We start from the raw sequence: 23,487 nt of genomic DNA on the forward strand, positions 1-23,487 counted from the left end.
ATGGAAGGGAAATACACTGTATATATACTGTATAGCTATTAATATAAGCTTAAATTGGAAAAAACCTGGAAACAACAGGATTTGCTAGCCTGGTTATGTCATAAGGGATCAAAATCAACTCATCAGCACCTCTAAACCTCACTGAATCACATAAATAAACACATTGTGGTTTTACAGGGACTTACATGTCCCTGACAATTTCTTAGCCAGAAGCAGTGACTTTGTTTCATCTCAGTGAGTGGCCTGGTAACTTCACGGCCATAGCAAGACTTCATATGGTAACTTCACTTTTACCATAAAGATTTAACAGTGGAATTTATCTTATGTAACTGTGTGTTATACACCAATGAGCCGGCACCTCTCCAATATTTAGCTCACCAGCATTATAAATCATATTTGCCCGAGGGTGACCACAAATTCTGTGAGCAGCTCTGACAGAAGAACTTCTATTGCAGCATAAATCAATCTAAACTTATGATATCATATAATGTGATTCACCATGAGGTGAGTATGTCCTTCACAAGCGTTTGAACAGGCAGTCCTGCAGGGTTTTCCAAAACAGAGCAATGTCCCCCTGGCTCCTGTCTTCTTCCTGCTCTCGCTTCCCTTCAGGCCCCCTGGAATTACAAAGACTTTCTCCCATTTTGAATTGTAAACACTGATGCTAAGTGTGCTTGACAGGGCCCAAAGGAGAGGCATCAGCATTTCTGTGTCCTGAACGCCCAAACACACTCTGTCTGCCTTTTTCTCACTCGCATTCTTTATTTCATGTGCACATACAAGGTTATACTAATAGTAAAGAGGGAAAAGGAGTACAGAAATTACCCTGATGTGCTTTAGTTGATTGAAAAAATACCTCTTTCCTCTGTGCTCCACTTTTCTCTCCATGAAGAGATCCCAATAACAGGCAGAAAGTGAGGGTTGGCTGTTAGATTTGCTCATTTCATGCAGGGCATCAGAGGCCATGCAGAGGGTTGCCTTCTTTTTTCACCACAATTTCACCAGCAACATGTTCCCCTGTGCTCGAGCAGCAACTACTGTGGTGCAGCCAAAGCTTTTCTTTGTCTGTGCCTTTGATTTCTCTCAGTTTTCCATTCGTGATATCTGAAAAAATAAATACAAATTATACTTCAAGGGAGTGTGAAACTGTGATCCCACAGAAAGAAGGAATTTTTTCCATTTGCACACAAGACATATGCTCAAAACATATATATTGCAATATTGTATCTGGGATATCTCAGGAAACCTTTAGTGAATTTCTTTTAAATGTGACACAAAAGTTCCCTTGAGAATGAACTGATTACAATTTGGAGGTCAAAGGTCACGGTGACCTGCCAAAATACATTTGTATAACTCAAAAATTTAAAATGATGATATTTATATCCAAAGGTCAAGTTCACTGTGACATTGTAATGTCTTGTAAAAACACCTTCCAGGCCATTATTTTTACACCTTAACTTAGGAACAGAAGGGGACATGGTGTCAGGAGTCCTGTTTTCCTGTGTTTCCTCCGTTTTAGCACTGTCGTCTCGCAGCGAGAAGGTTCTGGGTTCGAATCTCGGCTGAAGGGTTCTCTCCGGGTACTCCATCTTCCTCCCGCCATTCAAAGACATGCATGTCAGGTTAATTGGTGATTCTACAAATTGCCCTTGGGTATGAATGAGAGCATGAATGGTCTTTGTTTCCGTCTGTCTTTCTGTGTTGGCCCTGTAATAGCTTGGCAACCTGTCCAGGGTGTACCCCACCTTCACCCAAAGTGAGCTGGGATAAGCTCCAGCCGCTGTTCATGCTCAGGATGAAGTGGGTATAGATAATGGATGGATAGAAAAACAAATGCAATCTAACATAACTTTCTGAGTAATCAAAGGACAAAAGGTTCTTTCCTGAAAGCCCAATGTATCAAGTTATTTTTCTTTCGCTGCGACATGATATTAATTTCAGGTTATTGACATTTTTGTGGTGAGGCAACAGAAGTACACAAACAAACACTCTAGAAAGCATAAACGGCCAGAGAAGGACTGTTTCATTATTGAAGAGCTGTGTATCGATAATGTAGTGTGTAGGACTCGCAAGCAAGCAGACTGTGAGTGACGGGTGATGGAGGAAAACCAGAGCTTTCAGTTCTCCCTCTGCTCCATTAATTTATCATTTTGCTACTGATTGATTTCGACATATTTTGGGCTGATAAGGTTATGGATCTGCTTTTGGCTGGCTTCCTTGTGATGTGGTTAAACTCATCAAGGTTTCGTTAAGTGGCTCCTTGATCACTTGTAATTTACTTTGCTGCATCAGAATGGAGTCATAGTTTCTTCAGGAACACATAGTAATGTATAAGGTGCTGCTTTTCCTAAAGGGTTCTGAAATGTCACACTTGCATCATAAAATAATCACATCATGTGCTTTTAACAGAGTGAGTCAGTTTGCCTCTTTTCCATTAATCTGTGAGTCCCCATTGATTGCAACAATGACAAATAACTAATTTGTAGGATGAGTGGTCCTTGCCTCTGGTCACTCTCTGCTTCCACCGCTTCTACTTCCCATCACTTAAGGATGAGTCATAAACTGTTCCTCTGAGGTCACAGCTGATGTTAATAACTGGGTAATTCTCAGAGGCAGAAGCTCTCATCATGGCTTTCAGGAAAGGGATGAATACGAGCATGCCAATTATAGTTTAATAACTTAACATTTATGGCCTTAATATGAGGACTTTCAGGTCAAGTGACCTATAACTGAGGATAATAATAACAGATCATTAATCAACCTGCTGTAAACAGGCATTCACCTGCTCTGGGCTGGGAGACAGGATAGAGCTGGCTCAAACAAGACCCTGTCTGTGAAAGAAAAAATGTATATTAAGTACGACTAGGTAAATGATCTCCAGCAAAGTATGAGGAAGGGGGCTAAGCATTGTTATATATTATTATTATATATTATTATTATTATTATTATTATTATTATTATTACAATGTTAACTACGCTCCATTAGAGGGACCTAAAGGAAAAAGGGTTGGACACCAGAGCAGTGGAGCTGGCTGCTGGGCACAGCAAGAAATCTTTGTGAGATCAAAGATTTAGCAGTTAAAGCTTTATAACACTCTCATTAATGGGTCATATCAGTTAAAAGTAAAATTTTAGTGGTGCTTCAATCTTGGTGGACCTATTGTCATCTTAATCAAAAAAATATATCTCATATGGTCCACTATTTGCTTCCTTGGACAATTGCTAATTGAAGTTTTAGCGGGTAATGGTATGGTGCAGTGGGGTCAATAACTCTGAGACGCTTGATGCTTATTTAAGAAAAATGAAGATCTTTAAAACCCCAACAAACACTTCCCCCCTCCAATAGTCTGCTCATATCTTAACCTTTGAAAAAAAAGTGATACAAATACAAAGATGTGAAAAACAGTATCAAGCCTGAATCAAAAGACCATTGATCGTTTCGTTCACAGAACAGAGACTGACCTCATTAAACAAATCATTGACATTCTTTTCGCTGTAAAGTCGGGTGGGAGTTCAGTTTAATTCTGTCACATCTTAGTGTATCCTTTGACCTGGTAGTCCAGGCACTTTTAACTGACCATCCAAAAACATGCACCTCAGGTCAGGTTACCTGGCGCCGCGGTCGTGGCAGCCTGCTGCAGCATCTCCCCCCTGAGAGCCCCCCTGCTGTAGTGAAGAAATTTCCCCTCAGGGATTAATAAAGTGTATAAAATCAAAAAAAAAATCAAAAACCAGTCTGGATTAGCATCAAAGACTTTAGCACCAATGGTCAGTTTAAAGTCATCCTGTTTTGCATTTGCAGAATTCCTGTTGGTTATATTACAGAGAGCTATTTCCTTGCTTTGCTATGCTTATAATACACTGATACATATCATTTCGACCCCTGAAACCAAATGACTTAAACAGTCTGAATACATTAATATCAGCCTATATTTTGTCAGTCCACTCAATTCCCTTACTCACTTTTAACTGTTTTAGAATGAATTGCAGAGTTTGTTCATCAATATGACTTCAGCTGAGAACCTTGATGAGCAGTCTGAAAGAGATCACTGTCTTCAAATGAGAGCTGTTTTACTCATTTAACAATCTCTCTTTGACTCACCTTGACTGAACTGAACTGGTACAGTAACAGGGTTATACCGTTATAATAATATTAAAACGATTATTCACTATTTGTAGAGAAGTGAATGTATTATTTATTTACTTTTTTCTTGTTCCTCATTTTATTTAACGTTTGAATATAGAACCAATTTTATTGGCCTACATTGCTTTCGATTCTGTATCATACCAGTAGAGGGCAGTCAAGATCTGCATATGTGAGTGTAGATCACTTAATGAGCGAAAAAGGGAAGCTGGAGAATGGGTTGTGGTTCCATACTGAGGTAATGGACAATTCCACTTTGTTGCTGTAGAGTAGTCCTCCATTGTGCAGGACCGCCACACATACAAATAGAATACAGCAACATGTTCAGTGTGGAACAGCGTGAATGCACTGCAAGTTCAGAACCTCTTTATAGAGCAATATATATATATATAGCAATATATAATAATAACAGGATTGACTCAAAATTGGGATAATAGTGTGCCTGTAAAATAATGATAGTCTTCTACAACACATTCAATCTTGTCCAAATCCAATCCCAAATGATACTTCAGTTTCAGCTCTATTTGTTACAATATTTACAAATACCACTAATATTTTTTGTTACATTCTTACACAGAAGAAGCATAATTACAATTTAACATCCATATAAAAATAATGTCACAGTATTCAAACTGCATGGAAATACAGGACAGAGATTTAAGTTAGCAACAGAAACGATTTTATTTCTCTTTTTAGTTCTGATGCACACACAAGCAGGCTCGGTCACGCATCGTCACTCACACCTCCGTCTCTCCCTATGCACTGGCAAACACTTCTCCTCACACTGCTCCTGCCTCTCCACCACCCACACTGGGATAAGTCATCACTGCCTCGGTGTGTAAAGCCTGGTCCTGTATCTGAACAGTCTCATTGCTTTCGAGATCTTATTCTCTTTCGCTTCTCCGCTGGCAGCAAACCCACTACACAATGTACCTACAACTAAGTGTCTTTATGAGCTCTACAAAAACATTGGTGGCACACACATTCACACAGAGACTGCAGACGATAATCACAATATATTCCTTTTCTTTTTATTCTTTTCTTTGTTTGGAAATTGCAGGGTCAATATTTTCATTTATCACATTACTTGACATGATGCACCAAAATTTACTCTATCTGTTTACAGGAATACACTGAATAGAACACAAGGTTTCACAATGGATACACGACTGACATTTTGCCCATTGCACTTACAACAGTGAATGACATTTTCCAGATTTTTAGTTTCATTTTTTCCCGCTGCTTCCCTTCATCACCTTCCTGATCATATCCACCAAACTGAAGACCTCCTGATAGTCTGACAAAGGCATCCTACTTTGCAATTGTCATGGAAGGTTTTTTTTCTTCTTCTTTCACAAATACAATATGTAGAAACTCCACACAGACTGGATATGTTTCTGAATACAAGTTTTGTTCCACTGTTGTAAACAGTCAATACAAGTCAGCCACATACACTATGCTTATGCAATAATAATAATAATCATCATCATTAGTTTCATCATCATCATCATTTTTGTGATAATAAATATCCTTTTTATACACAAAAGTTGGCAGCAAATACGGCATGGGGATGCACATGATAGCCGTACTCAAAACTCAAAAGCTGTACAGAAGAACAAATTCCTATTTACACTAAGAATGTGAGAGTGTGTCTGTCTGCCTTACTCTTCATCCGGATGGCTGCACTGAAGGCTGTTTTGTCTCATGCGCCTCATATCAACCAGATTGCATCTCCACCTTGTTTTGATACAGATCTTACACTGTTCAGTTAGAGGCACTGTTACGCAACCTCCATAATTCTACGTTTCATTGAGCACCAAGTGCTACCAGTCAGGCTTGTGCTTTCAAAATGACATGCCCTGATTTGTGAATGACTGGCTGAACATTTTACTCATTGATATTCTCTACATTGGCCAGTGAGAGTCAAGGTTCGTTAGGCAAACCTTGGTGAAATCATGCCTTACCTTTTTAAATTCAGGTACAACGTCCAAGAATATAAGCTCTAATCATGCACCTTTCCAATGGCTTGGCTGTTGAGTGGGTTAATCAACAATGAAATATCCGATAGAAGCATTCCATTCACCCCACAGGTTATACTGACACCCAATATGTACATTGACACGTATTAATGAGAAGTGCTGACCATCTGTATCACAGGTTTATAGCAGCACAGACAGTCACTGCAAGCCAAACACTGAGGAGCCCAGGTCAGCCAAAACGCACAAAAACTGAATGAGGGCTTACAAACAGCCAGACAAAGCCAAGCAAACCCATGCTTCAAAGCAACATGATGGTGGACATTCTAAAACTGACAGTCTACACAGTTTACCCTTTGGCAACAACTCCCCCGTGCGGGGAGTGAGGGGTTAAAACATGCCACGAAAATAAAAAAAGTTCTAGTTCAATATTCAAATTCATACAGACAAGTTGCTAAGTAAAAACATTTTCATTACCATTTTTTTTTTCACTCTTTTAGTTCATAATTCAGTTGTTTTCTTGTGAGTACAATGATGATAATAAACTTCTTTTTTTTAGGCTGAATCACTTCCAGGTTCAAAATGAGTCATTGCATAGAACATTTGAATTTAAAATTGCTTTCGTCCTCTCCTGTGTCTGTGAGCATATGTTTGAGTGTGTGCCTTTGTGTGTGTGTGTGTGTGTGTGTGTGTGTGTGTGTGTGTGTGTGTGTGTGTGTGTGTGTGTGTGTGTGTGTGTGTGTGTGTGTGTGTGTGTGTGTGTGTGTGTGTGTGTGTGTGTGTGTGTGTGTGTGTGTCTTTGCACAAATAGAGGCAGTGGGCCCAGCTTGTTAGTGATATCATCTTGTTGGTGAATTGGTAACCTCATTAATCAGCGGGAGGTTAACAGGTCTATTCGGTGAGAAGTAAATTAACCTTGGCTGTGAAGTGTAACTAGGATGCAAAGTGTGTAAAGTGTACAGTATGTGTGTGTTTTTTTTTTTTGCAAGAGATAGACAGATAGAGTGACTGGGTGAGTGTGTTCGTACCTGTCTGCATGCTCTTATGCATCTGTACGTATCATGCACGTCTGTACACAGTACTGTGGTTGTAAACCCCTTTGACAAATTGTATTACGGCTATTTACTGACAGAAGTGTTTGATTTTTCCCATCACTAATTGAAACAACATTTATACCATTGTGCTATATACCATTTTCTGCATGCTATTGCTTTTAAAAATCAATAAGCAAATTATTTGATGCAAGAAAACAGAGGTTCAAACAAATAAAAAGTGAAAAATATAAAGTTTTACCAAAGAAAACACATGTAACAACATAAAAAGAAAGTCACTGGAAAGTGATTCATTAAATACACAAATGACAAATTTACATCATTAGATCTCTGATTTGTTTTATGTACATACAATAGTATACAGTGTAAAAAGAAATGCATGATGATATTGACGTTTTAAAACACATGAGGTATACAAGTAAAAACATGTACTGAATAAGGCTCTTCCATTCAGTGAATATCAGGCAAAAATTAAAAGAAACTAAAAGATGAGACAAATCAATAAAAAGGATAAAGTCCCAGAAGGCTCTGGGGCTGACTATAACAATGGCTTTGCGATGGCTAATAAAGAGCCGTGGCCACTCTTTCATTTGGTCCTCTCATCTGTGTGAATTTCACACTTGTGGGCACACCGGTAGTAATTCCCTTCCCTAAAAACCTACAGCTAATGACTAGCGGCATCTTATAGGTGGTGAGAAAGTATTGATATGGGCGTTTTTTTTCTCTTCAGTTTCTCATTTGTGCGTGCAATCTCATGTCCACATTTACACGATGCATTCTGTAGACATTGAAACAAAAAGAGGAGAAATAAAAACACATTCAAAGACTGGGTCAAATTCCCTATACTGGAATGTACTGTAGAGATCAGAGAAACCAAGCATTCAAGGATTTGAGTGGAGTCATCAGGTTGGTTGTCATTGCTGTGATACGCTTCGTCTACTCCAGGTATGTGGTGTCGTTGTGGGTTAAGATTGGTCTCTTTGGTACAAGGAAAACCTATGAAATCTGTCTTCTTTTTTCTTGTTTTTTCACTGTGGTTTGGATGAAAATACTCTGAAGACATCAATGTAGAATCAAGCATTCCTGCGAGATGTGCACTCCTCAGACATGAGTGATGTTGCATTAAAACCCCTATAGAAGGCGCTGTGATGCTTCCTTGATTGAGCTGTATCAAAGGGCGGATATGCACAGACAAACATGCTGAATTTCTCTCATGATATCCACCTGCCTCAGTTAGTGGGCCTTTTACTGTCACACAGATCCCAGGAGGATTTCTCTAGAAGAGGAGGGAAAGTAGGACCAGAGTCCCCCTTCCCCCTCTCTCCAGTTCACCGCATCCTCATTACTGACCATAGCCCTCCTGCAATAAAGACATTGAATATGTGAATGTTCGCAGAAATAAAGGAATTGTTAATGCACAATATTAAATTCACCAGAGCAGATGCAACCATAAAATTAATGCTGCCATATAAAGTCAAATAATATAAATAAATCAAAGAAAAAAGGAATACAATTAAATTAAAAAAGAAAATATATTAAAATGAGCTAAACCCTGGAAAGTTGTATGTGTTTTGCAAAAGCCATTACACCTACTGACATTGACCAAATCCTTCTACTATGTTTATGTCACAGCTCAGCCAGCCAACCCGCTCTTACTTCACAGGATACTCTAGCCAATCACAGCCCTGCTGGTATCGGCAGTAATCCACTGAGCCACCGACTCTGATTTATCTCTACATTTTCCCACTGAATCCTCAGACTGCCCACAGACAAAGATGATTGACATGGCCATTAATATTAACCCAAATGTCACCATAGACACAAATAGAGCTGAATAATAGAGCTTCATTCAAATGAGCATCAACTTCATCCATGCAAGCCACAGTATGTGTTTTGATAGAAGATAAATAAAGTCCAATGAAATCTGCTTTATTTGCACTACTGCACTTCTGCTCTATTGAGCAGAATTAGTTCATTAGCTCATTCTTCCATGTAATGAATGATTACCATGAGTCTTGATTTTGTGTGGCTACATGTGCTCTTGTCCCTGTGTGTCTTTGCGTGTGTGACATTAACGCAAATCCACAGTTGGATTTCTCAAGCTAATTATAGCACAATGTGCTTGGCCCAGATTATTGGAGTTGTGTGGAGGCAGAAGGTAAACCATGCTAGTGCTGACCTCCCTTATTCTTGGCTTTGGCCTCTCACCTCTGCAGTACAAAGTTCAAGCCGACTGACTTTAATTATCTGGCCTAACACTTGTGAACTAATGAAACAATAATCTAAAGCAAACAAAAACATAACAAATAAAATAATACTAAATTTAGGCAAGCAGTAATCTAGCAACACAAGTCTACACACATAACAAGACACATGTACACTCAGAGGTGTTTTGAGAGTGTATTTTACTCACCGTTGGTCTATTGAGATCTCAGACATCATCAGTCGATCATCATTCCGGGACTGTAGCTCTGTCAAAGCATCCACTTACTTTAAGGCCTCTTCAGCCCTCTGCTCATGTCTTGTAACACCATGCTGACGAAGCGATCACCCTTATTTAATTCACTTCAATCGTGTGCCCATGTCTGGGGAATTCAGTGCTGACAAGGCATCCTTTGATTCCAGCTCTGCTCAGTAATTTGGGATAAGGAAGAGGTACAGCAAATCAGTTTGAATGTACAATCACAATATCTAATGAGTCATCGGTTCACTTGAACCTTCTCATTATTCAGACCTGAACTATGCTAATATATGTAAATATACAGCTGATAGAACACTTCATCCATTAATCAATACGTGACAACATTTTATGTTTTCACAGCTTGAAGTCTCAGTGAAACAGATGAAACCAAAACTAACGAGGGAAAAACTAAATGTAGCACCGGTGATCAACAGGTTAAAAAGTTACTGCATCAGTTTTATATAATACAAATGCCACTAAAGTGAGCGAGCACACTATTAAATGTTTAAAGACGTATCTACAGCGCTATGGTTTTCATCTGTTTAGTGGGGCAGGTGACATAATATTCATCATAACAATAATGCTCTCAGAAAAAAATAAAAATGAAACAAAAAAAACTAATCGTACTCACTGATGCACTCAGGATCTGTCCTCATCTATTTCCTCTGTAATGTGAAATGTATTTAATGCAGTTTCATAGGTTTTTCAGTGCAAAGTTACCAATCCATCTCATTTCAACTACCCTGAAAGAAAAAGCACAGGTGATTCAAAATAAACTAGAGGAGCAATATACAGATACAGTTCATTAATATTTCAAAATTTAAAGTGTGGAAGCAATTCATCATTTCTGTTGATAGCTTCAACCTGATCGTCCCATCCTCAAATAAATGTATGCTTCTAAATACTTTGAAAAATGAAAATATTTTGAGTTGCTAATGCCAGTGACTCTCATGTAGAGAAACTCCATTTCACTTACCCTCCTCTCTTTAGTTCACCAAAATGAAGTGAACTTCTTCCCGAGGCCAGACAAAGCTACAAGAATGACAACAAAGGAGACTAATATGAGAAAACAATCAAACTCAAACAGTGAAATACTTACTAATAAGGAAAGGATGATCATTTTTTGCGACATCAATATACTCAGCTATATTTATAGACAGTGAATATAACCGCCATTACAGCAAAAGTAAAACTGTCTTTCAAACATTTATTCATGACCGTACCATCTCCCAGTTTTCCCGCCTGCTCTGCTGCCCCCCCTTGCAGGATTTTGGTGAGAACGTTATCCCCTTCAGCAGGTGCCTGGCCTGCAGCAGCGCTGCCAATACCTCCTGGTTTGCTACCAATCCCAACAGGGGCGGCCTTGGAGCCTGCAAACAACAAGAAAACATAACCATTACATATGTTCTTGCTCCCCTGTGGTTATGTGATTTATGGTGATAGTGGAACTGAGACTCACCGATGCCTGCTAGAGGCGGTGTGGCTATTTTGGAAGGCTGAGGTGCTGTTGGGATTCCTGTTGTCGGTTTAATTCCTGTGGCAGCTGCTGCAGGCGTGACATCCGTTTTTGCCTGCAAGAAAAATAATGAGTAAAAGGAAAAGTTTAGTTCAGTGTAATTCTCAATGATCCGTCCCCACTTCTGTCTGCATATAGGCTTATCTAACCTAATTCTCATTCCCTGAGAGGTATCCTTGTTGAGCAAGTCAGATTGTTCTCACATTTTACGTAACAAACGCCTTAAACAATTGTTGCTTCTGTTTGTGACATAAAACTGATTTTCAAAGGTTTCCTAGCACATAATGGCATTTAAATGCTACAATTACTGGATATCTTCATAACAGGCTTCTATGCTAAAAAAAATAAAAATAAATATCAACTACACGAGCAACACATCCATAAATACATAATTTCAGTATATTTCATAAAGGTTCAGTAAAACCAGGTCTAGGTCGACTTACTGCTGTCGCTGGCTGCCCTGCTGCAGACCCTGCTGCAGACCCTGCTGCAGACCCTGCTGCAGACCCTCCTCCTGGCTGGCGGCCCTGGGATTGGGCTTGACCAGATTTGGGCTGCTGCTGTGCCGTTGCAGCTCCCGTGGTGTTCATTGTGGGCTGGCTGCTATGCGGGGTCTGGCCATGCTGCAGTGGTAGCTGCTGTTGTTGTTGTTGTGCACTCTGCTGCTGCTGCTGCTGATGCTGCTGCTGCTGCGGCTGCTGCGGCTGCTGCTGCTGCTGCTGCTGCTGCTGCTGCTGCTGCTGCTGCTGCTGCGGCTGCTGCTGCGGCTGCTGCAGCTGCTGCGGCTGCTGCTGCTGCTGCTGGGGCTGCTGGGGCTGTTGGGTACCATCAAGTGGTTCAGAGCCTGGATGTCTCCCAGACTGGCCCTGACCACCAGGCCGCTGCTGCCCTGTATGGCCCTGAGGGGGTTGCTGTTGCTGTGATTTGGGCCCTGCTGCAGAGGGATCCTGTCTCCTGGAGGTTGTGCGATCTCCTTGTGGTCTCTGGCTCCTTCCCCCAGTGCCGTGGTGATGACCAGAGACTGGGTCGCGAGAGAAGTCTCCTGAGTTCCGTGGGCTTCCTTGGGCAGAACGGGAGTCTGCGCCAGTCCTTCTTTGTGCAGACGAGGTGCTTCTGCCATCAGAGCGGCCAGATTGGTCTTTGGGGTGAGTCCTGGAAGGCCGCGAGGACCTGGGGTCTTCTGAGGAGTTGCGAGAAGAGCTGTGTCTGCCAGAGGTGCTGCCGTGGTGACGGTTGTCTCGTGATGTGGAGGACGGGTGGCGTTGTTGGTTGTACTCATCCTGCGGGCAGTATTCTTCTGGAGGCTCATCATAATCATGGTAGGTGTGTTTACTACGTCTACCTGTGGATGAGTGACTTCCACTTCCATGATGTCTTGAGCGATCAGAACGGGCCTCCCGTGGCTTCTCAAACCAGTCAGTCTCCTCTTGACCCAAATGATAGGCTTTTTAAAAACCAATACAAACATTATCAATCAATTGGTTTTATGTCATAAGTGGAGTAGCATGCTAATTGATGCTGTGCAATTAAACTGGGAAAACATGCTCCACGATCCAGAGCCATGCATATTTTTCAGCAATCCAACAAACAAACAAAAATTGAAAAAAGCAGAGTTCATGCCCCACCTCACACTTGAAAATGATGCATGCAAAACATAAATATAAAACATTTTTGGCTTTATGTGTCAAGGGGTACATTCCATAGAAAAAGACAAGACAAACAAAATAATCGTGCTCTTCTCCACACTTGCCATGCAGTCTTTTCAGCACACTGTAAAGGTGGGAGGAACTAATACAGCACAAATAATTCAGCACCAGTTACCTTCACTGTCAGAAACAGCACAGTGCATGTCGTCTACGAGATAAGGGTCATCGGGTTTATAGACATGACTCCTGGGCAGGTCCTTCTTGTGGTGGTCCTGTACATCTGGTAGCGAATGGCTGGAGCCATACTGGTTTCTCACATCATGGGCTTCTGATATGCCAGAGCCTCTTCCCATGCCTACAGGCTTCCCAACAGGACTGAGTGGGCTCTCCTCCTCTGAATTCTGGCTGCGCATGGGAGGCCTTCCACTGCGACTGCTTCTTTGAGACCTCTCCATAGCATCTCTTTCATAGGATTTACTCCGGTGGCCAGTGGCATCCCTGGAGGAAATCTTGTCCATACCATATCCTGTGGACCTGGACCTACCAGAGCTGTACATGCGGTCGTCCTCCTCAAGACCCTCACGACTGGTGCCGTAATATCTCTGCTGGTCATATGCATTTTTCTTCATGCTGTAGGTGCCATCGTCCTGAAGCTTCTTAGATCTGGATACAACTGTACAGGTTCCCCCTGTTGATGTTGTCATTGTGTAAGAGGCAAGGTCAGACTCCACATCCCGTGCTTCTTCGATAGGGGAGAATTTTGAAATCTTCTGCTCCATGCCCTGCTTCCTGTGCTTACTACGTTTAGAGGAGACTACGGCAGGAGCAAGATTCTTGGGTGTGAGTTTGTGGCCACTAGAGCTGCTCCTTGATGAGTGTTTATAATCATCATAATAATAAGAAGAGCCTCCACTCACTGTGGTGCTGGTGCGACTGTCCACTGAGCCCTGGTAGCCTGCTGAGCCTGTAGGTCTGCCATAAGCATCAACATGATCATCTTCAGGCCGACCATACGCACTTCCTCTTGCAGGGCCATTCTCACTCCGATATCGCCCTCCTACAGGATGACCGAGAGCATCAGTGGGTTGGCTTGTGTTGTCTTTTGTCAACTCACTGATGTCATCAATCATAACATAGTTCCTAGGAATATTTTGCTCTAGATTAGAGGTGTAGAGACCATCTGAAGCATAAGCAGAGGTGGGGCTGTCCACAGAGTGAGTCAGGCCCGGCTCAGGGGGGCGGTATTGTCCATATGCATTGCTGTAGGCTGAACCAAAGTTGGTATCTGGAGCTGATGTGGCCACTGACACTGCTGGGTTGCTGATGACCTCATAGTTGGTGGGGAGTTTTTGTTCAAGGTCAGCCAAAGAGGTTTGCCTAGGTCTTTGATGGACTGTTAGGATCTCTGCCTGGGGCTGATAGGAGAGGACGGGTTGGTAGGAACTAGGGCTAGGATAAGGAAGGTTCTGTCCTGGCATAGCCTGACCAGATGCATGGAAGCCCTGGTGACCATGCTGCTGCATGCTAATATCTGTCTGATAGGAGGACTGGGCATACATGCGGGAGGAATAGGTTCCCTGGTTCTGGTAGCCGGGACCTGGAGGGGGATGGGGTTGGAATGTTCCTGGCTGGGGTGCAGAGGATGGAGGGTACTGAGGAGGTTGAAAACCTATCTGTTGGTAAGCAGATGCTGGCTGCTGTGTTGATGGTTGACTTTGAGGGTATGGATATGACATATAAGATGAAGTTGAGGGATATTGGGAGGTTGCATTGAGGTCATTAGTGAACTGGCTCAGTGGTGCAGTGCTGGGCCTTGTCAGCAAACCATTAGCATCATAGGTTCCAGTTGCCGCTGCCATCCTGAGGTTGTTGAGCTCACTGTCTGACATGTAGTCTCGGGCATCACCCATACATCGCAGGTAAGCCAATTCTCTCCTCTCCCTGTCCTTCACCATGGTTTCCTTACGCTGGGTGATGCCGAGCTCCAAATACCGCAGCTTGGCGTCAATCTCTTTTTCTTCCTCCTCCAGTTCAGCCTGCTGCTTTCGGAGCTTTGACGACTCTTGTTCCACAGCTTTGAGTTCACTGAGCAGGCCAGCCTTGGTGACTCCCTGGGCAGGTCTTGGAAGGACCCTCTGGGGCATGCCAGGAGAACTGTACATTTGAGCTGGAGTAACAATGGGGAGTGGAGTCTCCTCTGGAGGGGGGCTGGGGAGAGTTCTCTTTACTTTCCTCATCAGAGAGTTCTGCTGCTGCTGCAGGGAGGCCATCTGCTAGAACAGGCAGAGACACATCAGCAAACAGTAAGCTATAAACAGAATGTGTTTATGTAAATTAAACTCATTACTCTATGTTCGAGAAGGTAGAGAAGGTAGGTAGAGAATGTCTACACACACTTCTTCATCCTCAGACCAAGGTATAGAACTATTCAGCCTGATATGTTGTCGGACTACCTGACGTTAATTGAAATATGTACGACGAGAGCATTAACTCAATCAGCAGTTCAGTTGACATTTCATTATATTAATTAAAATGTCATTCCATTGAGGCCAAAGACACTAAGTGACATTTTTCACCTCATGCCAGATTAACAATGTTACATGAAATGTTTAGTAGTGGAAGTCAGCACAAAGCATCACTCATACATAATAATACTAACATTTAGGGTTACAGTTTAGTCGTGTTAATTAATGTAGCGGTAACATTCACAATGTTATTATTGTAATGAATTAAGCATGACACAAAGTTTGTGCTTTTTCAATTCATAACAATTTTCTAAATGTAGGCTAAATGAATGTAAAAAAAAATTACAAAACAAAATATGTATTTGAGCAGCTTCATAAATGTAAATGTAATCAAAGTGTAAAATGATATTAAAAAAAAGTTTCAAATTGACATGAACATCTGGGTAAAATAAAGCAGTAGTCTACTGATTTCCTTCCTATGTATTTTTTAGAAATAAATCCATTCTACCTTTGATCTTTGACTATTTAATTATGACATGCAAGTAAGAACAGTCGGACATTTCAAATAAAAACACAATTTAAAAAAAACATCTCTGCTAGTCTATTACTTACAAAATAGTTGTGTTGGGTAGATCCATGGTGATTTTGTTAAGTATCCACAAGAGAGCCATGTATTAAACACTAGCACTAAAGATTGGAGGTACAAATGCGTGAAACGCTTCTTAGCCTAATTTTGGTCCAAGTGCAGAGCAATGTTAATTTACTTTGACCAGCTGCTAACAATCAGGAAGACAGCAAAGCAGCACTAGGATTCCTCCACATTGTGCATCCCTGTGGCAATACTTAAGGGTTTGCCATATATAGAAGTTGAAGACATGACAGAAAGAGAGAGCGAGAGAGAGAGAGAGCGAGAATGAGAGAGAGACTAAAAAGAGTATAAAGGGGCGAGATAAGGGAGGAGGTCCAGCAGAAAAGCTTTTCTGGCATTGCCAGCTGCTCTTATGAGAACATTCTGTCACTTCCGCCCGATGCCAGATCCTGTGATTATCTACGTCCACACAAAGCATCCTGCATGTACTGTAAATTTACAGTATGTATGTATGTAATGTTTATTTTAACTTTTCACTCAGACAATGAAGTGACTAATTTTATTGTGCAGAAAAGCAGTTTGTGTTTTTGGACACCGAACAAAATAAATCTTTATCAAATATTCCTAGATTTTTATCTAAGTGTTCATCGGCTCTTGTAAATGTGGAAGGAACTCAGTTTAAGAGGTTTTTACAGGGACTGGGAATTCTTCTAAAACACTTTTTTTTAAATTACATTTCTTATTCTTTAGGTCAACACATACATTTAGAAAACTGATCAAATTTGTTCAAACAAAAGGCAATGATTTCGTACCTGACTGTTGGACACAGCTTGCTGATGATATGGGGAGAATCTGTTCTTGGCTGGGTCCTCTGATGTAGGGCTCAGTGGTTTGGGGTCCGACATGGAGCGCTGCACACTTTTAATGGGTCTTGGTAGGGTCTGGTGGCGCTGGGGTGATTCAGCAGTAAAGGCCTTTTGCTGGGGCGTAACGTGGGCCTTGTTAAGTTTCTCTTGGGAGGCAAACGTTGTCTCGAGCATGCGATGAGGAGACAGTGGCGATACAGGGGAGTACAGCACTTGGGGAGATTTGGGGGGCTGGCGAGATGGAGACTCGTTTTGTTGCTGCTGATAGCCAATTTCCAGGGGGTCTGGTTTCCTCCTCTCAAACTTAGCAACTCCTTGGAGCCTAGGCGAGGTTGGGTCTGATGTGTTTCCACCTACTATATGCAGACTAGTCGAGTATGGACTGATTGTTGTAGGGACACTCAGCTGAGGGGCGACCACGCCCTGAGAATGAGACTCTGGTTCTGTCTGGCAGGCCAGACTCTCTCCTTTGTGGGTCCTTTCGGGGGCTGCTATGTAATGTAATAGGTCAACCTTTGAGGTCTCTGCCATAGTAATGTGAATTGCTGGCGAAACCCTGCCTAGTTGGTCGGGCTCTGTCTGGCATGATGAATCATTTGTGGTTTGAATAGCTATACTTGCAGAAACCACTTTAGATGACCCATCTGATTTAGCCTCACCACTTGATTCAGAGTGCTTGGAAACACGTGATCGCCTGCGCCTTACTGGCTGCTGGTCCCATTCTCCCTGGTCTTCCTCATCAGTCTGCACACTACAGTCTGCAATGCGCCTTGTTCTTCTGCGCCTATTCATGAATCTGTCTTCTCCATCTTCATCGTCAGTTTGCACACAGCTGTCTGTAATCCTCTTCACAGAGTCCTCCTCTGAGCCATCCCTCAGCCGAGGCATGGAATTCTGCTTTTTCATCATCTTCGAATCAGCCTGTTTGTCAGTGCTTCTCAAAGACATTTCAGAGGCTGAACTATGAATAGGTCGAGCAGCCATCACGGCTTGGACCACTTGTCCATCTTGCCAAAACTGGACACTCTGTCCATCTTGTTGAATAACTCTGCCACTCTGGTCACAAATAATGAACCCTTGAGGAGGCCCTCCTCCAACAACTACTCCTTGAATAGCACCCTGTGCAGATGTTGCTGCTGCTGCTACTGCAGCTGATGCAGCAGCGGCCTCAGCAGCGGCAGCAGCCGCTGCTGCCTCCACGACTGCTGTCTTCTGCCTTTTCTGCTCCTCTAACTGCTGCTGGAGCTGGTGCTGCAGAGACTGAATTTGCTCAAGCTGCATTCTCTGCTGGGCCAATTGTTCTCTTTGCATAATGAGCTGTGTCTCCCGCTCTGCTTGCTGCTGCTGTATGACTTGGTGTTTGATTGTCTGAAGTTCTTGAATCTCACGCTGAACAAGTAGCTGTTCTTTTTCCCTGTGACGCTGGAGCTCCATACGATCTCTTTCAAGTTCCTCTTGTAGGCGCAGCTGACGTAATTTCTCAAGTTCAACCCGCTCTCGCTCTAGCTGTAGCACATGCTCTTGCTGCTGACTCAGTCTCTCCTCTTCTTTACCTTTCTGTGTATCTGTGGGAGGAGACAGCTTAGAACTTGGGGCTAGAGCAGCATCATGTGGTGGTGGTTGTGATTGGCCTTGTTGCAAAACTAATGATTGAGGCTGACTAATGGATTGACCTTGAATTTGGGTTTGAGTTAAAGACAAAGGTTCAGTTTGAGTAGGTAACTGCTGTGGTTGCATTTTAGCCTGCACAGGTTGGACAGTCGGAGCTTGGCCTTGAGCTTGAGGGAGGGTAATATTTCGTGAGGCAAGTTGGGAGTGGGCTATTTGCTGATCTGCCGTGGTTTGCATACCAGCTGTTGGTACATTTTGTGCTCCTAAGTGTGCTGCAGGTTGGGCTGGTGGAATGGTTGCAGCCGTTTGTGCAGGAACTGTTATTAAAGGCTTTCCAAGGTACACTGGGGTTTCCTGGTGTGAGCTGCTTACGGCAGGCACACTTCCTGTTGGTGTGGCGGAAGTAGGATACTGGTTTGGAGGAGGGTAGGAATATGGTCCTTGTGTGGACAGAGGCATCCTGGGAGTCGCTTGAGGCAACCTGGTAAGACTAGCCAAAGGTACAGCAGTTACGCCTGTAGGGTATGGTCTGTAAATTCCTCTCGGCATGGGACGCAGGACAGAGGAAGGCTGTGTAGTAATTGGCAAGGTAGAGGCAATGGGAGTGTTTATGGTGGAATATATCATGCCGTCACCTCCTCTCATAGTAGCAGGATACAAGGCGCGTATACTTGCTTGTCTAGCATTTATTAGATTTGTTAGGGTTTGGCCACTCGCAGTTGGTCTTCCATCTGGTCCAAACAGTAAATTTGCTCTTATTGATGCTAAGCTTTGCTGGAGATTTAGCCTTGCTAAAGGTCCACCCCTTCCAGCCCCATATGGTAGCAGTTCAGGGTTATTTCCATACCGGTTCCCAAAGTGGTCAACTGAGTTAAGAGCTGCACACATGCGACTGATCTCCCTGGCAGTGGTTGCACTGTATTGAGCCAGATTGGAGTCCTGTGATCCTGTTTGGTCACGTGAACTGTAGGCATAGTCGGAATTGATATTTGACATGGAGCCATATCGTCGAAGCGGTAATGAAGGGCCTGCAAAATCCCCTTGGTGACGTAAGTCTGTGTAAGAACCATACTGTGCTCCCATGCCGAGGTATCCACCATCACAAGCCTGATTCATACTGCTAAAATCTACTGCCAGACCACCCTGGACATTACTCTGATAGTGACCGCCATCACTCATGGAAGGCAGATTAGTATCAGACATGGAGGGCTGTATTCTTCCTGAGAGGACTATGGGTGGTTGATATGGTTTATGTTCCTCTGTCATTCCTTGTGTAACTTGAGGCTGGTGTTGTTGTTGTTGGCTGACATTATAGTGTGGGGGAGGAGGTGGATGGGCTGCTTGAGAGGTTTCAGTAGTGGAGTTTTTATCTGAGGATACTGTGGTAGGCTTCTGAGTGAATGACCCTGAACAGGAACCAGGAAAGGGCAATTTGTAAACAACATCACAACAAGCTACTTGGTTTTCTGGTTTAATCTGTCCAGTAAGATCCAAGACCTGAGGAGGGGGAGGAGGTTCCTCTTGCTTTACCAGCTGAGTCACTGTGCCACTTTGTGATGTGTTATTTTCATCAAGTTGCACCATCATAACATGGGGCTTACCTGTGGACAGGTTCATTACTGTCGGCTTGTTTTTTAGCTCTAAGGCAACTCCACCATACATTTCATGGGGAACATTAGAAGCAGGAGCTCCAGAAACTGACGGTGGAGCCACGGGGGATACTCTGGGTATGGCATTAGCAGTCACTACAGGCTGGGCACCACTTGTCTGGCTCACTACAAGGTCTTTTTTCATCAACAGTGGCTGGACCTGATTTGCTAAATTAAAACGAGCAAAAGAGGATTGCTGTTGGTGCTGCTGGAGCTGCTGCTCTAGAAGCTGTTGCTGCTGCAGGAGCTTCTGCTGCTGTAACTGCAGTTGTTGCTGTTGTATACCCAAATTCTCCAGGCAGGCATCAATTTTGGGAATAGAAGGATCAGTAATCTGTGGTTTACTCTGGGTTAAACAAACAGCTGATCCAACACATTGCCCCAGATCCACACGGTTCTGCAGAGGATCTCCATACACAATTGGTTGCTTGGGTTGGGTCATGAACATTGAACCTGCAACTGTGACACTAATTGTGGTTGGTGTTGACACGCATACGTGAGGTTGCTCTTGTGAATTCAGGTTCATAATAAGAGGCTGCACTGCTGTGTGTCTACCAGATGGCTGCTCTGCTCCTAGAGAGTATCTTCTTGTTTCAGATGCAAGGGATGTTAGGTCCATCCCCTGATCAGTCATTATAATTGGAGCTGGCCTAATTGGGGCTCTCAGATCCACAATATTTGTGCCTGAATGTATTTGGCCTTGACTAACAACCTTTGAATTGCCTGGAATATTTGAGATTTTACAAAGAGATATATTTTCCATAGATCCACGACTATGTGCAGTTGTAGGCACAGCACTAATACCAACATTTACTTTTTCAATATTTTGAGCCATCTGAGAGGAATGTCTTGGGGACTGTTGTGATGGATGCATTTGTGGTGATGTTGGGGAACTTGTCGAATGGGGCTGAGAGCTATACAATGTTTTACAATTGCCCTGTGTTGGCGATGACAAAGGGGAAGTGGAGGAATTTACAGTAAGTGGCTTGGCAGGACTAGTTGTTTCAGAGCCTAATGTTATCACCATCACTGGTGAATCTTGAGAGGACTGCTGTCGTACAAGACGTGGTGAAACTGTCCTTTGAGGTGCCTGAGCAGCTGATGGAGGTCCACCAGGCAAAGATGGCAGCTGCCTGCCACTACCGCCAGTGGGTCGCACAGATGGTGTATGTGTTGGACTTTGTGTTGGGGAAGTACTGGGAGAGACTGTGGGGCTTGGACCTTTGAAAAGGGAAAAGACTTTGGAGGTTAGGGAAGATGCTCCAGTGTCAGGGGATGCCTGTGTTGGCCTCTGGGAGCTTGCTCTGTTTCCAGCAGGCACTGTGCTACCTGCCTGTCGAGTTGTGGCCGTCTGACCTACTTGGGCTTTGGTTGTGGCAACTCCAACAACACCTTCAATTTTGGCACTCTGCGTCATCATCCTGTTTTGGGTTTCTTTTGATAGATGCTGTGCTGCATGAATTCCTGGAATTCTTGGATCACTGCCTGTTGTAGAAAAGGACATAGGTGCAGTAACCTGCGTTGGGCTTGAGCCCGGGGTTAGGACAGTTCCAGCTTCAAGATGTTTGCCATCTTTCTGCTGATTAATTGTTTGTCCCTGCTTCTGCATGAGCTGTGCTTTCTTCATCATTTCCTCATAGACCTCCTCTGCACTTTTTAATGGTTTATCAGATGGTGACATTGCTGATGTCTTTTCTGTTGGGGAATAGAGTGATGTGAATGTTGGAAGGTTGAATTCATTTCCTGATTTGTAAAGCTTTCCACCAATCATTTCAAAACCTTCTGCCTCTGAGTCCATAGAAGGCGAGTATTCAGAACATGATGATCTGTGAAGCTCCTCCATCTCTGCAGCCTGTCTCAGCTCCTCCGTTGGAGATGCATCCTCAATAGGAGAGAGATTACTGGGGGGAGTTTTTGACCTTTCTCTGCGTCTCTGAGCCCTTAGTTCCTCTTTGTCCCTCTTTGTTTTCCGGGCAGTGCTTCGGATCCTTTGTTGCTCTAGATCTCTCATCTGCTCCTGTTCTCTAAGTAGTTCTTCCTCCTCTCTAAGCTCGTCCTCCTCAGATGAATCCTCGATAGTGGGCAGCAGCGGCCCATGGGACCGATGTCGAGCCTTCCTCTGCTGCTTTGCCTCCTCTAGTCGTGCCCTTCGACTTGGGCTGCTGTCACTGTCATCCTCCATGGATGACACGGATGTGGGGGATGTTCCAGAGGTATAGCTGGGAGTGGTAGCAGGTAGAGTGGATGAATATTCTCCCCTGGACCGCTCCTCTGGAGAGCCAGTCAGACTCTCCATCTCTAGCTCTGGTTCTCGTAGGTCATGCTCAGTACTGAGCTCCATGTCTCGGTTATAGCTGTTGGTGTTGTTCAGCTCAATGGTCTTAAAGCGCCGAAGGCCTCCAGCCATTCCAACATCCTCCTCTTCATTTGCCTTATGAGCACCCTCCGATACCTTGGTGTCATCCTCAAAACTATTAGAATGGTGAGAGAGTCTCCGTCTCTCTTTGCTTAAGTCCCCACTGGTTTTGTGTGCCTTCTTAGTTTTCTGGTTTCCGCACTCTTCCAATTCTTCTTCATCAGCACTCATCTCCATAATTTGCCTCCTCATGTATTCTTCATCTGTTAAATCTTTATGTGAATTCTTCTGTCTTACTGGCAATGGTGAGAGACCACTTTCACTGCTGTCTTCCACATAATCATGCCGGAGCTTAGAACTGAGGTCATCCTCTGATTCCTCCCTCACTGCATCATCATCAGGATTGTAGTCTTGCTCCTTTCCTACAGACAGAGAATGTGGCCTGTGCTTTTGGTCTAAGGCTGTCTTTGACTCAAGCAGGGGTTTCATGGAGCTCTCTAGCTTGGTGATATCTGAGGGGATGGAAGCACCTCGTTCATTGAGCTTGATTCCTTCTTCCTGGATCCGACCTGTGATTTCCCCCAGAGAGCTGGAGATCCCATCTGAAGAGTATCCAGTGTCACTTAAACTCTGTGTACTTGATTTGTTGTAATCCTAAAAAAAGAGAGAGAAGAAGACAAAGGTCAGAAGCAAAAACATTTTGCACCTAATTTAACTCATGGAACGATCTATTACAAGCTTCAGTGCACATCATGTATCCCACTATTTCATCCAGCTCATCAGTACTGACAATCTTATGAGCCTTTTTAGATAATTAGGAGTAAAATGCATTTACTACACCTAATACAGATGAAATAGTCTCTAATATTAAGATATTAGAGAATGATTAGATTGGAAACAATAAACCTTTAATCAGACAACCATATACAGTAACACTTTTGGCTAAAATCAACCCAAATATCTGTTGTGTACTTAAGTATAAACAGGATAATTATTGTGAATCTGGTTGAGTGCTTTTATTTTAAATTGCTTGTATTTCAAATTATTTTGTCGTTTATTCCACCCACTGCCCATATTTTATTTATTTGGGTTGAGCTTGCCTTTCAACGTTATGTACACATAGATGGATAAGTACACCAACACAGAGTGAATTTAA

At 43.1% G+C, this 23,487-nt stretch overlaps 1 protein-coding gene across 3 annotated transcripts in view; it reads right to left on the bottom strand.

Moving 5' to 3' along the window:
* Positions 1-5,153: 5,153 nt before the first annotated feature.
* bsnb (bassoon (presynaptic cytomatrix protein) b) overlaps positions 5,154-23,487 on the bottom strand; it is a 64,749-nt gene continuing 46,415 nt past the window's right edge. For 2 of the 3 annotated variants that reach the window (XM_069703344.1, XM_069703342.1), the window contains exons 5-13: positions 16,662-22,985; positions 12,971-15,068; positions 11,593-12,593; positions 11,093-11,204; positions 10,857-11,003; positions 10,610-10,665; positions 10,265-10,376; positions 9,586-9,799; positions 5,154-8,532 (exon numbers count right to left, since the gene is read on the bottom strand). In XM_069703344.1, coding sequence (XP_069559445.1) covers positions 10,625-10,665; positions 10,857-11,003; positions 11,093-11,204; positions 11,593-12,593; positions 12,971-15,068; positions 16,662-22,985 — 9,723 coding nt within the window. In that variant the 3' untranslated portion in view covers positions 5,154-8,532; positions 9,586-9,799; positions 10,265-10,376; positions 10,610-10,624. The remainder of the gene's footprint in view (positions 8,533-9,585; positions 9,800-10,264; positions 10,377-10,609; positions 10,666-10,856; positions 11,004-11,092; positions 11,205-11,592; positions 12,594-12,970; positions 15,069-16,661; positions 22,986-23,487) is intronic. The other variant, XM_069703343.1, reaches the window with a different exon arrangement.

This window comes from Brachyistius frenatus, unplaced genomic scaffold, assembly GCF_029030835.1.
Source record: "Brachyistius frenatus isolate BFR_SWC_R1_liver_20210118 unplaced genomic scaffold, ASM2903083v1 Contig_45, whole genome shotgun sequence".
NCBI classification, from domain to species: domain Eukaryota; kingdom Metazoa; phylum Chordata; class Actinopteri; family Embiotocidae; genus Brachyistius; species Brachyistius frenatus.